The sequence below is a fragment of the Peromyscus eremicus genome, chromosome 3, assembly GCF_949786415.1.
Source record: "Peromyscus eremicus chromosome 3, PerEre_H2_v1, whole genome shotgun sequence".
NCBI classification, from domain to species: domain Eukaryota; kingdom Metazoa; phylum Chordata; class Mammalia; order Rodentia; family Cricetidae; genus Peromyscus; species Peromyscus eremicus.
Window position 1 is genome coordinate 36,314,902 of NC_081418.1, and position 15,203 is coordinate 36,330,104.

Sequence of the window (15,203 nt, forward strand, 5' to 3'; positions counted from 1 at the left end):
AACTCTCAAGTTATGTACCTGTGGTGGTTTGATGAGATGCCTCCCATATTCTCAGGCATTTGAATACTTGGTCCAGACTTTGTGGCATTGTTTGGGTAGGATCAGGAGGTGTAGCCTTGCTGGAGGAGGTGTGTCACTGGGGACTGGCTTTGAAAATTAAAAACCTAACACCATTTCAAGTATGTCCTGACTTACTGTTTGAGGTTTGAGATAGGAATTCTCAGATGTTCTTGCTGCCGTGTCTAATGCCCGCTGCCACACTTCCCTGCCATGATGGTAATGGACTCTTACGGCTCTGGAACCATAAGCACAAAATAAACCGCTTTCCTTTTATAAGTTAACTTGGCCATAGTGTTTTGTCACAACAGTAGAAAAGGAGTACAGCAGCCTAAGGATAAGCATTTTTAAAGCCAAGTCTTGTTTCCCTTTTTCTCAGTAAAACTGAGGGACTAAAAGTCAATTTCATTTCCTTGAAAGCATCTGCTTGCATTTGGTTAAATGATTATCATTCTTGAGTGTGACACTAAAGATTCGTCTCATCTATTAATTTTGATGACTATATTGAATTCCATTGATTGTGTGTACATACTCACACAATTATTATTATAATGTTATTGGCCATTTGAGTTGTTTCAAAGGTTTTGGCTGTTTAAATTTAGATAAACATTCTCACATACAAATCTTTTCCTACATTCTGATCATTTTTATAATATAGGTGTCTAGATGGAGAGTTATAGAGAAAAAAAAGATTTTTTTTTTTAACTGTTATCACTTTCGCTTGTAACAGGAGCTCATCCACTGTTCAGTTGCTCTTAGTGCAGGGCTCTTCCCTTTCCAGTATCCTTGTTTTCCTCCGGAAGTCCTTGTGTGTAGGAATGTAAAGCTCCTTCCTACACTCTGACTCATTTCCTAAAGCTAGCATGCTTCCTCCTACCTTTCTGTCATAAAAGAATTTGACTCAGAAATTAATAGTGGAGAGGAAAATGTCAGCATTTGCAATGTGAAACTGGAGATGAAGAAAGCTGATCTAACAGGTCCTATTGATAGATAATTTACACAGAAATAAAATATTAATCGGCGCGGTCCCAAAACTAGAAGTGAAGTGGCCAAAAAAAAAAAGTGTGTATGATGTAAAGAAAAACAAGATAAACCCACTTCTAATCTCATCTTAAGAGCAATGTATATCAGTTTAAGTATTCATTCATCCAGCCAATTCTTATTAAATTCTCACCACGTATCAGCTGTCACATTAGGATTCATTGTCTCATCTGTCTTTTCATTTATTTTCCAAAATATCAAGTTATGTATCTTTGAAGCAACATGAAAATGATAGTTGTTTTCTGGAGTAAGGGTTGTGAGTGTGTGTGTGTGTGTGTGTGTGTGTGTGTGTGTGTGTGTATGTGTATCAAATGTGCCAGAAGGACATCTTGTGCCGTTAAGAAAGACACTATTTGAATCTATCTAGTTCTTACCATCATTCATCGGTTTTCTTTTATAGAAAAAGGGAATGCCATAAAGAAAGAATTGTTATACTATGTTAGTTGTAAACAAGGATCACGTGACTATGAGGTGGAGCCCGACTCTGACAGGTATACCTTTCTCTGGAAACTCTTCAGGGCTAGTGAACTCTGTTGCTGAAGTCAGCAATTAAAACCATGTATCAGGTTTGCTGCTTAGTGCTAAAGGACACCGAGTGAAGGAGCTCTAGCCAGCCCAAGATGGCAAACATGGTTCTGGCAGGCCTTCCCCTTCTCCCCAGTTCCCTTTGCCTTGCTAAAACCATTAGATCATACTCATGAAGCTAGTCACCAAGGTCTATTCCCTTATTTGGCCATTTCCTCCTCCTGAGGCTGACGACCATAGTCCAGCTATCAAAGTACTGAAGTCCAGAAATCAGAAGCCCCTTTGGCTTACATAATTAACATGCCCAATAAAAATTAAACACCTCATCCTAACACGGGTTTCCCATTTTAGCCCCATTTGCCAATGGGCCACATCTGTCTCCAGAGGCAGTCCTTTGTCCCTCTGGAACAAATATCTCTGTCCCCTCTCTCTTGTTCCCTTCCTTTTTCCCCTCATTCTCTATCTTCTGTCTTTGTGTCTTATTCCCTGCCCTCTGTCCCTCTGGGACAAATAAATCTCCTTTGTGCTGAGAACTTGGTCTTGGGGGTCCTGAGCCAATACTGATCCTTTCACTGAAATAAGAAGTGTATATGACCACCAATAAGCATGAAAGTCATAAAATATTCTATTTACAAAAAAATTGGCTATGTTTTAAAAATTATAAATACAAATGGCATAATGCAGATAAATAAAAGCAAACATCATTTAATATAATATAATAACTGTCTTCATAACAAAACCAAAACTTGGGAATATTCCTTCTTAACTCTTACTTTTCATCTGGTAAGATAAATGCCCATGTTCCTCTCTGGGATGCTGGGAGGCCAGCTCACCAATCAGGAATCACAACACTTTCAAGGTAAAAGAGAAATCCCTCTGTGAACCAGGCTCAGCATTCCACACAGCAGGCACCGGCACTTCTTTTGGAAACCCAGGGTCTGCGCATGGGGTATGCTTGCATGCAGAGAAAAGAAACGCTAATCTTGCAGGGTTGTCCTTGTCTTGGTCCGTTTTCCCTTCCCACCGTGTGTCAGCCTGTGACCTTCTGCCATCTTGCCACACATGCCATTCCTGAGACTCTTTCTAGAAACCCTGGCTCTGCAGTGGGGACCAGCATGGTGCCATAGGCATTTCACTTTTTGATTTCTTTGTGTTTGTTTTGAAATGATCTCTCTTATGTAGTTAGTTCAACTGACCTCAGGCCCTCCTGCCTCTCAGTCACTCATATGCTGCCTAGGAGTAGAGGAGTGCACCACAATGCCCAGCTGCTTCTTGCATTTGAAAAAGGATACTGGAAGAAAGCACAATGTGCCCTAAAGGACATAGTCTCACTAATGTGACAGAATGATACCGACAGGTGCTGAGGGCAGTATGATATTTATGGACACAGCCTTTCCTTACACCGTGGAAACAACTGTCCACTCAGCTGATTCCCACACCACCCTTGTTATTGACTGATAGAGAGGGTTTTTGTTTTGTTATGCACAAGACAAGAGTCATGGCAGGTGGGGCAACCGTCTTGGACGTCATCAGGAGTGAGTCTACAAAATAATTCATGAAAAAATGTGATCATGTTTATCCTTGTTATGGGAAAAGGAAGAAGCAGTGATTTCGTGACACGGGACGGAGCACAATCCAAGGAGTGCTCTGAGGGATGTCTCAAACCTACCAACCACTTTGACAACAAGGCATCAGCGCAGATGCGGGATGGGAGCATCCACGCTCTCTACCACATCGTGCCTTGCAACGCCATCCGAACCTCCTGACCACTTCAGTCAGGCGCCAACTGGCATGCTGATCCTTTGGTTTTGTTTTTTTGTTTTGTTGTTGTTGTTGTTGTTGTTGTTTTGGATAGTGATGTTTAGACCCCCAAAACAAAAAGTACAAAATGAAAACAAGCTTAGGAAATCTCAGACCACCCTAGGCAGCACAACATCCTTCCTGCCCCCACCCCCACCCCCGCACAGAGCCAAAGGAAAAGATTTATGTGCCTTTGGGAGCTAGTATTTATTTTTGGAAGTTATTGTCACCAAGCGCTGACTGTCAAGAACAGGATCAAAGTGTTTTCTGTCAAAGACAAGAGACTGCAGCTTCTGAAGCCTTGGAGAGCGTGTTCTCCTTCTCCACCCAGGCTATGCTATCAGCTGGGAGAGTTGAAACGGATAAGGCTCAGCTTCCATTCTCTCAATGATTCATAATCACTAACAACATACGTGCTGGTGACCTTGGCTGACCGCAGTTGCAGGCAGGAATCCAGATGGCGGGGAGCCGGAGTCAGACTAGAATAAGGACTGGGAAACAGGCATGCATGCAAAGTGCTTTGCAAGGTTCTCTTTTTTCTTTTTCGTAATTTATTTATTTTTATTTTATGTGTTCGGATCCCCTGGAACTGGAGTTACAGACAGCTGTTCAGCCAGTGTTCTTAATTGCTGAATCATCTCTCCAGCCTCATGCAAGCTTCTTGAGACAAAGCCAGCCCTCTGTGATTTATCTCACCATCCTTATCATTTCCAAGCATGTTCTACAATTTTCATAGTCACCAGACTTTCCTTTTCTCCACGTCTAAACTTGGGAATTAACTCAGTCCATCTGTAAAACAAATTAATAATCATTTAAATATTAACTAAACATTTGGGACCTAGCATTGAAACCTGGAATTGAGGTGTTTTTTTTTTTTTTTTTTTTTTTGGTTTTTCAAGACAGGGTTTCTCTGTAGCTTTGCGCCTTTCCTGGGACTCACTTGGTAGCCCAGGCTGGCCTCGAACTCACAGAGATCCGCCTGGCTCTGCCTCCCGAGTGCTGGGATTAAAGGCGTGCGCCACCACCGCCCGGCGAGGTGTTTTTTTTGTTTGTTTGTTTTTTTGTTTTTTAACTATCTAAAACATAAAGGAGCTTCAAAGTGTTCATGAGTTAACTTTTTCAAAGTTGGCATATTCCTTCAGAGAGAGAATCCATAATTTGCCTCTAAATGCATTTCTACCCTTAGTAAGGCTAACCAGTGCTGTAAATGAAATCAATTTACATACAATTTCCTTAATATTGGGGCTGGGAAGTTGATCAGTAGGTTAAGCACCTGCTGAGCAAGTGTAAGGACCTGAATTCAGACCCCAGCACCCATATAAAACACCAAGCGTGGTGGTGAACATCTGTAATCTCAGTGCTGAGAAGGAAGGAGACATCTGGATCTTGAGAGCTCACTGGCCGGCCAGTCTGTGTGAAAATGTGAGCTCCAGATTCAATGAGACGGTCTGCGTGAGAACCATAGAGGAAGATACCCAACTTTGATTGCTGGCCTACCTACACACACACATACATACACACACACTCACAACACACACATTCACACATATACACACTCATATACACTCACACATTCACACATACACACACACACACACACACACACACACACACACACACACACACACACACGAGGGGGAGGGGTTCCTTCGATCGTTTTCTAAGTCAGCAACTAGTGAAGAGCAGATGCTCTCACTGTTGGGCTTCTCCAGAATATTATTAAGTGCTCTATGGCACGTTGTCCTTGAGAGGGTCAAGTAATTTCTCCAGACTAGACTGAGAAGTGAGACACTTAATGCCAAAATGCTATCTGGCTTTTCTTCATACCCTTGGGCAGCTCTTTCTTTAAGAATTTCCAATTGATCTGTCATCCTCATCATTTCAAATTTTCAATACTGATCAGTCACTCTCTACCTGCCTTTCTCATTGTGTCTTAATACCTCCAGGCTGCCTCAGTGCACCCCTTGATGGCTGTTCTGGCACCTGACTGCACCTATACAGAACTAACCCTCACCTAAACTGCCAGTACTCCTGGAGACAGCGTGTAGGTCGTAGCCATTCTGTCATGGTTTTCCTATAATCTCACCAGGTTTTTATTATGGCTATAAGATAGCTAAGAATACCATAACACCCCCACCCTCTCTTTTTCCATTTTGGTTTTTCAAGACAGGGTTTCTCTGGGTACCCCTGGCTGTCCTAGAACTCCCTCTATAGACCAGGCTGGCCTCAAACTCACAAAGATTGCCTCTGCCTCCAGAGTGCTGGGTCTGGCTGATAACATCCTTCAAGATGATAGTTAAAAGACTGTTGAAAAATGTTGGGAAGCCATTTCACAGACCAAGTCCAGCCTCTAAGGAGCATACAGTGCTTCATGTACTAGTTGCCCACATTTCAGTCAGGCTTAGACTTAAACTGGGTACTTGAACAGGTGAGAGGTATCCATCCCATATTAATGTCGTAACCATGCAAACCCGGTCTCTGACCAGTTACATCAGCAAGAAAGGCAGCAGTGCCCAAGGATTAACTGCGTCATCTAATGGTGTTATCTGAGAACTCAGTGCACACTTGTTTGAAATGAGTCAAAGACTTTTCCTGTCCCCACTGAGAAGTCATCTGCCACTCTGGAGAGCAGATAAATTAGGGGTGGGAATATCGAAGAAAACTCTATAAAAGAGAAAGGATGGCCTAGGGTGTGGTTCAGTGCTAGCTTAGTGTGTGTGAGACACCCTGGGTCCCTAGCACTTAGAGAAAGAAATGAGTTTGTCCCCCCCACTCCTGTCCAGGATAGCAATAGTCCAATGAGAACAAAAACACAAATATGTGAAGAATTTGCAAAGCAGATATGGAATGCATGTAAATTCAAATGCTTGGGAAGTGTTACATAAGAAGAAATAGTCACAGAAAGAGGGCGAGGGAGGAAGCAGAGAATTCCAGCAAGGGCTGCTGGAGGAGGAAGCCTTCTGTGCCAGGCTTGAGGCAGTGGGGACCAGGGTAAAAAGCAGCTGGGACAGCCTTGTGAAGAAAGAAACAGATGTAAAAACACAAACCAGAGGAAAAGGAAGCCAGATACGGAGTCAGCAGTTGGTTGGTTCAGTTGGAAGAAAAACTGCATTCCTGAGAGAAATGGTCAGTTGTAAGAAGAAGGAAGAGCTCAGTGACTCCTCGTTCATTTATTAGCCCCAGATATGCACACGGACCTACGAGGAGACAATTATGCCAGTGTTAGGTAGTGTGCATAGTTTCACATTCAGTCTCTCAGCATCACTGTTTATCCCTCCGTTCTAAAACAGTTGTAAGGCTACTTATATAGAACAATGTTTTTGTTGTTGTTGTTTTTATTTGACGTTTTGAGACAAGGTCTCATTACTGCAGCTTAGGCTGGCCTGAAACCTTCCCTTAGGCTGGCCTGAAACTTTCGATCCTTCTCTGTCAGCCTCCCGAGTGCTGGGTCCACAGAGGGGATGCCACCAGGCAAGGCTCTAAACAGAAAAATGAGGAAAAGAATCCTCACAATGTTGTAGAGTTTCTGTGCAGTCTGTCCAGAGGTTGGGGACCTTGACTATCAGTACATTTAAAGCCGTCTTTCAAGATTATCTGACCTTGAAAACTGAGAGGACACAGTATATGTCAACTGGGTCTGCAAACTGCTTGCAGACTTCATTTCTGTTTCTCCCCTTTAAAAGGCAGAGTACTGTGTCAAATGTCAGAGGAATGCACTGGGCTTGGAAATACTGCCAACTAATGATAATTTCATATCGCTTAGTCATAGCACTGGAGGACTGTTTTCAGCTTCTATACTTACTAAGCTTCCTGCCTATAACCAAAGGAGCTGATTTAACATTAAAGACAGGCTTTTACTCTTGTAATTTGATGTTTAAAAAAGAAACCAGTGAGCCTTCTGGTTTTTTTTTTTTTTTTCATTTTTACATATTATCCTCAGGGGAGACAGACTAGTCAAAAGCAGTGGCATGTGATAAGTGGACAGAAATTATCAGGGGAATTAATGGGTACTCAGCCCTGGTCAATAACTGGCGTTAAGACGACCCTCATCTCAAGTGATCAGAGAGCAGCAGAGCTGACATCTGAGGACTGTAGAGAGTCTGAAAGGATCACTGCTGACTGACCCCCTTCTCCTGCAGTTGAGTTCTAGTGTTCTAATGTGCATGTAAAATGATGGGCCTGAGTTAGTATCTGTTAGAAGCTTGATAAAAGACAAGGAGCCCTTCTGTAGATAGTGCTGGAAAGTCAAAGTTCAAAGACACAGACATTCAAGGGGCAGGCAATTAAAGGTTTCAAGAGAACATCTGAAGTTAATAAGATGGAGTTTCCATATACATGGATTAAGTTCTTAGTTATTTGTATGTTGTACCAAGGAGAATCAAATATACTCTGCTTTTCATTTTGCATTTGTTACGTTAATTATACCAATTATTCTGAATCCCTTGTTGAGAATAAGAAGTCATCTATTTCAAAATTACTTGCAGATATGGATATTAATGATGACCCTAATGAAGACCATCTTGCAAGTTATGACATTCAGCTTTGTATTCAGGAATCCATTGAAGCAAGCCAGGCTATATTCCATCTCGAAAGGTAGTATTCTAACCAACTGCTCTCAACAGATTTCTGTATGACAGTCATTTTGTGTGAGGCTCACTCCTCCTCTATAAAAATACTTACTTCCCCCCACAATACACATACTCTTTTTCTGGTATGAAGTCTAACAACCTTAAAATGTCAATTATGCACATATTTTAATAATATAATCTACAAATATGCATCTGATGTAGAAAATGAAAATTTTCCAAGTGGTGAATTCCTAGCTGAATTTGTTTGAAAATTGCTTATATTCTAAATTAATGTGGAGTTAAGAAGGACAATGTGTAGAGTTAGAACAAATTTGTAAGAACAGCATAAAATAAACAAAGGTTTGTATATAGCACATCCTGCCACCTTGTCAACTAACCTTTGTGAGCAGACACATTAAAAGAGTCATGAAATTGATGTTACAAAATTGTAACTACACAATCTTAAACTGCAAAAATAAATACCTGTTATACATGATACATAATGAAAAAAAATAGACCTTAGCTTCCCTTTACATTCTATTTTCATGCTTAGAATTTTATAGTCTGGAACTTAGTAGTGCTTGTGAGTATACTCACTCTATGAAACTATTGCTTTTGAGCTGTGTGTGCAATGCACTTGTATGTGTGTATGTGTATGTGTGTGTGTGTGTGTGTGTGTGTGTGTGTGTGTGTGTTCTTACTCTGATATGAGGTGCACACAACTCCAGGGAGGCTAGAGGTCAATACAGAATGGTTTTCTCTTGCCTTTCTGTTTAAAAGAGGATCTCTCAGTGAACCTGGAATTCAGCTAGACTGCCTTGCTGGGAAAGCCCCAAGCATCCTCTTATCTACATCCCCAGTGCTGGGATTGCAGATGTGTGCTGAGGATCCAAACTCAGGTCCTTATGCCTATGCAAGAAGCACTTGACCAACTAACTAGTTCTCCAACTCTTCTGCTCTTGAATTTTTGAAAGTGAACACATAATACTCTGGTTTCTCTTCAGATTGTATAGACCTTTTAATTTTTTTTTTTTTTTTTTTTTGTTTTTTGTTTTTTGTTTTTTGTTTTTCGAGACAGGGCTTCTCTATGGAGCTTTGCGCCTTTCCTGGAACTCGCTTTGGAGACCAGGCTGGCCTCGAACTCACAGAGATCCGCCTGCCTGCTGGGATTAAAGGCGTGCGCCACCACCGCCTGGCTCTCACCTTTTAAATTTTAAAAGTATGCATGTTACATAAAATTTCTGGTGTTTAACTTTTTCATAGTACTGAAACTTCCAACAGAATTTAGAACCTCAGAGCTCCTCACACGGCATTCAGAACCCTACAATGTTAGCAGATGTTTCTGTTTAGCAGAGCTAATACCTTTGTTCTGAAGGTCCTGTTTTCATTTAAGAAGCACAAGTGTCAGAGAATTGCCATGTGAGCATAACTCTTGATCTGCTGGGCCACTGACTGGGAATATATTCAGTAAATGTTCTACCTACTAATCAGTTGATTAATACTTCTAACATGCATGTGGGCCATAAGCTCCCAAGTGTCTCTCAGCAATTACTAAGAGCCAAGTAACACTTATTGAGCACATCGTTTTGAAAGGTGGAAGAGTCTTAACGATCTTCCTACCCCATCCAGATGAGTAAACCAACATCCAGAAAGGCTAATGGACTTTCCCAGGGCCATGAAGTCAGATCTGCACCCAAGCCCTTGACTCTGACTCCAGTCATTTACTCCATTTCTATTGTTTAGAGAGACCCCCTTCTGCCCTCTCTATTGTATTTTGCTCTCTTCACTAGTATAATCTCTGTCTGACTCCTGGGAAATTTAAAGTGGAGAAAATCAGCTATATGATTTTCTTGCAAATTTTGATTATTACAGATATTTACTAAAACTCACTTTTATTGTTCAGATCTTTAAAATACATCACTAGTACAAATATGGCTTGATTGTTTTGTTTTGTTTTGTTTTTCCTCTGCTAGACTGGTACCACTAAGTGAACAAAACAGAAAGCTTGTAGAGGCCATAAGGAAAGGTGAGTGGGCATATGATCTACGATGAGGTGGAACTGACAATTCACCTTTTGGGGCCAGTATGTAATGAGTCCATACATTTCATGTAGGTCACATTTTTGAGCTCCAGGAGTATGTGCAACATAAACATGCTCTGGATGAAGCTGATGAGAAAGGATGGTTCCCGTTGCATGAAGCTGTTGTTCAACCCATTCAACAGATACTTGAGACTGTTCTGGATGGTAAGAAAACATAACAACCTTTGTACAAAACTAGAGAAAAAAATGTATTCATTGTAGGAGTTCCAAACGAACATAACAAGCAAAAATAAAAAAGCAGAACCAAAGACTAACACAACTTGTGGCATGTGCCATTCAGCCTTTGCATCCATTCACCCAAGAATGAGGTACAGGATGGCAGGAAGGTGGTGTTACCACCTGTGATTGATAGAAGTGTTTCAAAGGTCATAAATTAGTTGATTGAAATAGAACAGCAGTTAGGAGTACTTGCTACTCTTTCAGATGACACGAGTTTGGTTGCCAGCATCCACCTTAGGCAACTCACAACCACCTGTAACTCCAGATCTAGGGGATCTAAAACCTTCTTCTGGCCTGAGCAGGCACCTGCACACACGTGGCATACACTCACATACACACACACACACACATACACATTAATAGAGAAATAAAAAAATAAAAGATTTCTAAGAGTTAATTTAATATTTTTCACATTCAACTATTCTCGATCTAGCTTCCAAAAGGATATATATTGTTGTATACATTATATATCATAATAAATAATATAATTGTCCTTATATTACATTATTCTTTTTATGATGTAAACATTGCTGTGATAAATCAACACATTGTTTTAAGTGTTTTTGCACATCTCAGCATTTTATAGAACACATAAGAATGTCTTACCTTTTAAACTTTAGTGTTGCTTCCTAGTTTTGTACTTTGAGAGATGAAAAATAGTTGATAATTAGCTAGCCAAGTAGAGAAATAGATGACCGGACAAACAGATAGAGATGACATTGATGATATTTCTTCTGCAACACAATGAGACATCCATTCAAATATGTTTCTCATTTACATTCTTCATTTGACAAAATCAATCTCATATACAATTTACATATTTAAAAGGCTTGGAGAATTGATTTACAATGTATTCAGAAATGAGAATTAGTAACCTACTTTAAGGGAAAACTTGTTGAAGCCTAGGTGTTGGTTTCCTAGCTGTCAACTAGATTAGCAAGTCTATGTGTGTCTGCTGATCCTCGCTGTCCTTTGGTAATCTTTCTATCATATGTTCTCTTATCCTTCCATTTATCATTAATTACTTTGCTCAATATTATGTATATAATATTAGGTAATTCTGATTTACATAAAATCACATAAACAGATATGTTTAACTTCTCAACAAAATGCTTTCACATCTCAGCTTCCTATAAGACAATCTGGGAATTCAAGACCTATGATGGAGAAACACCCTTGACTCTGGCAGTCAAAGCTGGTCTGGTGGAAAATGTCAAGACATTGCTAGAAAAAGGGGTCTGGCCCAACACCAAAAATGACAAAGGAGAGACGCCTCTTCTAATTGGTAAATTCCTTTTTCTAGAATTTTTGTAATTTGAAACAAATATTTATCAAGTGTTTATTAGAAACCACTGTACACTGGCTATACCTGGCTGCCTGAATGCCTTCCCTTGTCCAATGTTTCCATGCTCCCAGCCCTATTTCACCAGTCCACCAATTTCATTATGCTGTCCTGCAAAGAGTATCATGAAAGAATGCCACATAGTGTAACTCTCAAATATAGAGTACAGATAACAAGGAGGAACCTAATGTTCCGTGACAAGGTGTCAAGTCTAAAGGAATGCCCTCCAGGTAGGGTCAAACTGAAAGGGATGGTTGTGTGTGTGCAAGATGCTCACAGAGGAAGGGGGTATAAAGGTGATGACAAACAGCGGAATATCAGTTCCACATCAGAGCAGTCAAACAAGACTGAAGGAAAGAGGACATTCTGTGAGAGACACTGAGCTGCCCCCTGACATTGCGCAGGAAGGATGGCAATCACAATTTGCCATGTGTCAGCTTCTGAGGTTCATGTCCTCTATTAGTTGCTAAGTAAGAATTTCTTGATTGAAGAGAAAGAGGTTAGACTGACTATGTGTGTGTGTGTGTGTGTGTGTGTGTGTGTGTGTGTGTGTGTGTGTGTGTGTGTAGGTGTATATGTATATTATAACCCAAGATAGCATTGCATTTTCTGGAGGACACAGGGATGGAATAAGAATTTGGAGTTTGGTACTTGAGATCTGTGGACTTATATCTTGGCAGGAGACTATAATAATGGGTTTCACATTCTCACGTATGATGGTTGCCCAGGAAAAGAGAAGTCATATTAAAGCCAGATGCTTTGCTGGGCATTCTTGATATAAAGATACTGATTAATCTTTTGCTTAAAATGTGTAAGAGAGTTAGATAAGTGTAAGAGGACAGTTAACCTAAATGCTACAATGAAGGTGAATACTTAAATTAAGGGAATCAAAGAGTCATTGCATCTGACTTAATTCCCTGAACTTGTTTTTAGCAATATGGAGACATCAATACGACTTTTAAGTTTTATAAGAAAATGGATCATCCATGTCAGCTTCACAGTTTTGCTTTGGGGCTACTTAGAAAGTTCCTACTCATGGTTCATTAACTTGCAAAGGAGAGATAAGAGGGGGAATGTTCCTTGTTCCATGTAACTCCATTTTTGATGTTTTTTAACTTAATTCTTCATCTTTGTATCTATTCATGAAGTATGCTCAGATGGCAAAAATAAAATAACCTTAGATTTCCCCATCAGCCATCTGACTCTGACTGGCAATGCTTTATGCATCACAGTCATCTTACCATTCCTTGATGAGTGGTAGGTATCCGACTTGTGATCTGACACTTACTAGGGTTTTCCTGCTCTTGGATGGACTCTCTGCTCATCCAAGGGATGTGGTGTCACCTTTCTTCTGCTGGGTAGTCATGCTTACTCTGACGGGGGTAGGGGGGAAGAAGAAGCTCTGGGGACTGTTTCCTGGGGTCTCAGATCTACTGGCCTCTATTCTCTATGACTTTCCACATTCACACAGCACTTCGTGTCACTTCTTTCTCAATTGGTAAGTTCATTTCTCTCAAATCAAAGCACACCCTCTTTGTCTGTTTCCTCTATTACTTTTTCAGTCCATACCCTTATGTCTCAGAGCTCCCTTCTCTGTGTGTCTTATGAGTCAGAAAATCACTCAGAGCAGTAAATTACATGAATGAAACTCGTGTATTCAGAAAAAGGAAGAAAACAACAAATTAGAAATAAAAATGGAATGCCAGAAAACCATAAATTTCCAAGGAAATCTTAAATAATACGAAGCAATTATAAAGTGGTGGTTTGCAGATTCTATAGAACTTATATGTAAAGCATACATAAAAGACAAGAATAAAACTGTATATATAAGTTCATATTTTATTTTTTAAGTTCATGTTTTATTACCAACTATATTAAACTAATAACGTGCCTTATAGATTTAATTACTTCAACTGGTTATTATTTTAGACCAGTGGTTCTCAACCTTCTTAATGCTGTGACCCTTTAATACAGTTCCTCATGTTGTGGTGACCCCCAAGCATGAAATTATTTCGTTGCTACTTCATAACTATAATTTTGCAACTGTTATAAGTTGTAATGAAAATATCTGATTTGCAGGATATCTGATATGTGATCCCTAGAGGAGTCATGGCCCACAGGTTGAGAACCATCATTTAGATGGTCTTTCTGAATTATCTCTGAAAGATGACTCCCCACCACTGGCATCATTATTTCTATGGAAAATACATTCTTCCAAAGCCTTAAGTAAGAAGTGAAAACATTAATTTAAAGAAATAAGTTGAAGTTGAAGATTCCCTACATACACTGTTGTTTTTCCATAAAGAAGCTAATCTCGCTACAAGTACGTTTCACAAGTGAAGCAGGACAGGATCCGAAAGGGAAGAGCCTCATTACTGTGAGATTATTTTTTCCCAAGAATTAAAAAACGTGAAACAATAGCACTAAGATAAAATTGGGCTCACCCCTCTCTGCATTGACAGCAGCTAGGATAGGGTAAGGCACCACAAAGAGAGCCACAGTGGCAAATGGACAGTTATCAACATGTGGTACCGGAGGAGGAGATGAATTTCAACTCCCTCATCTGGGGCAGGAAGTACAATCTGTTGACAAATACTATCTTTTGTGGGGAAAATAATACTTGTTTCTATGGGGGACAAATCTGATAGATATTTATATATGGAACACCAGAGTCCCAGAAATGATACTGATGCTAAGAATAACTTATTGTGTTCATAATTTATACTGGGTAATATACTAAATGGTTAACATGCATTATTTAATTTGTACAACCCTATAGTATGTTGTTCCTATTTTTTGGAAAAAAAGGTTGAAGTTTGGAATGAGTACACGAAAAATTTTATCTTGATGATAAACATTTTTCATGAAATTCTTACCCCACTCTGAGTCTTGAAGACTTAATCTTCACAAATAGAAATTTGGGCATGAGAAAAAGAAAGCATATCAGAAATACAATATCCTTTTATAGAAGAAATGGAATAGCTTATACTTATTTTGATATTAGCTTAACTCCATATAAAGTGCTAATGTTGATACAGCAACTTCATGTTAATATTCCCGTTCTTTTTAAAAAATTATTTCAAGCTATAAAAAAAGGTTCCTATGACATGGTATCTGCACTGATTAAATACAACACCAGCCTTGACCAACCCTGCGTCAAGCGATGGTCAGCAATGCATGAAGCAGCTAAGCAAGGCCGAAAAGATATTATAGCCCTACTGCTGAGCCATGGAGGCAACGTCCACCTGAGAGATGGATTCGGAGTCACACCTTTAGGAGTTGCTGCTGAGTATGGCCACTATGATGTGTTAGAACATCTGATCCACAAAGGTATGTGAAGTGTTTTATTCTGTCCTGCTCTCGGACTCTCCTTTTCGTTGCTCATGGTCTCCTCTTTCTCTTGAATTTAAATGAGTGAGACTTTAAGTTCTAGCCCCCCATCAAACCCCTAAGCCACCACCAAAGCCCTGTTAACTGTGACCTGTAGAGATCTGTGAGACCCGGTCCTAATTGCTAATTCCAGACAGCCTAGTTTCCATATAGATTTGGT

At 40.0% G+C, this 15,203-nt stretch overlaps 1 protein-coding gene across 1 annotated transcript in view; it reads left to right on the forward strand.

Annotated features, from left to right (window-relative positions):
* The window catches only part of Asb15 (ankyrin repeat and SOCS box containing 15), a 45,164-nt gene that overhangs the window by 21,886 nt on the left and 8,075 nt on the right, over positions 1-15,203 (forward strand). Inside the window, exons 2-6 of the mRNA XM_059257436.1 lie at positions 7,908-8,016; positions 9,965-10,017; positions 10,105-10,236; positions 11,438-11,596; positions 14,738-14,983. Of these exons, the coding sequence (XP_059113419.1) occupies positions 7,910-8,016; positions 9,965-10,017; positions 10,105-10,236; positions 11,438-11,596; positions 14,738-14,983 (697 nt within the window). The 5' untranslated portion in view covers positions 7,908-7,909. The remainder of the gene's footprint in view (positions 1-7,907; positions 8,017-9,964; positions 10,018-10,104; positions 10,237-11,437; positions 11,597-14,737; positions 14,984-15,203) is intronic.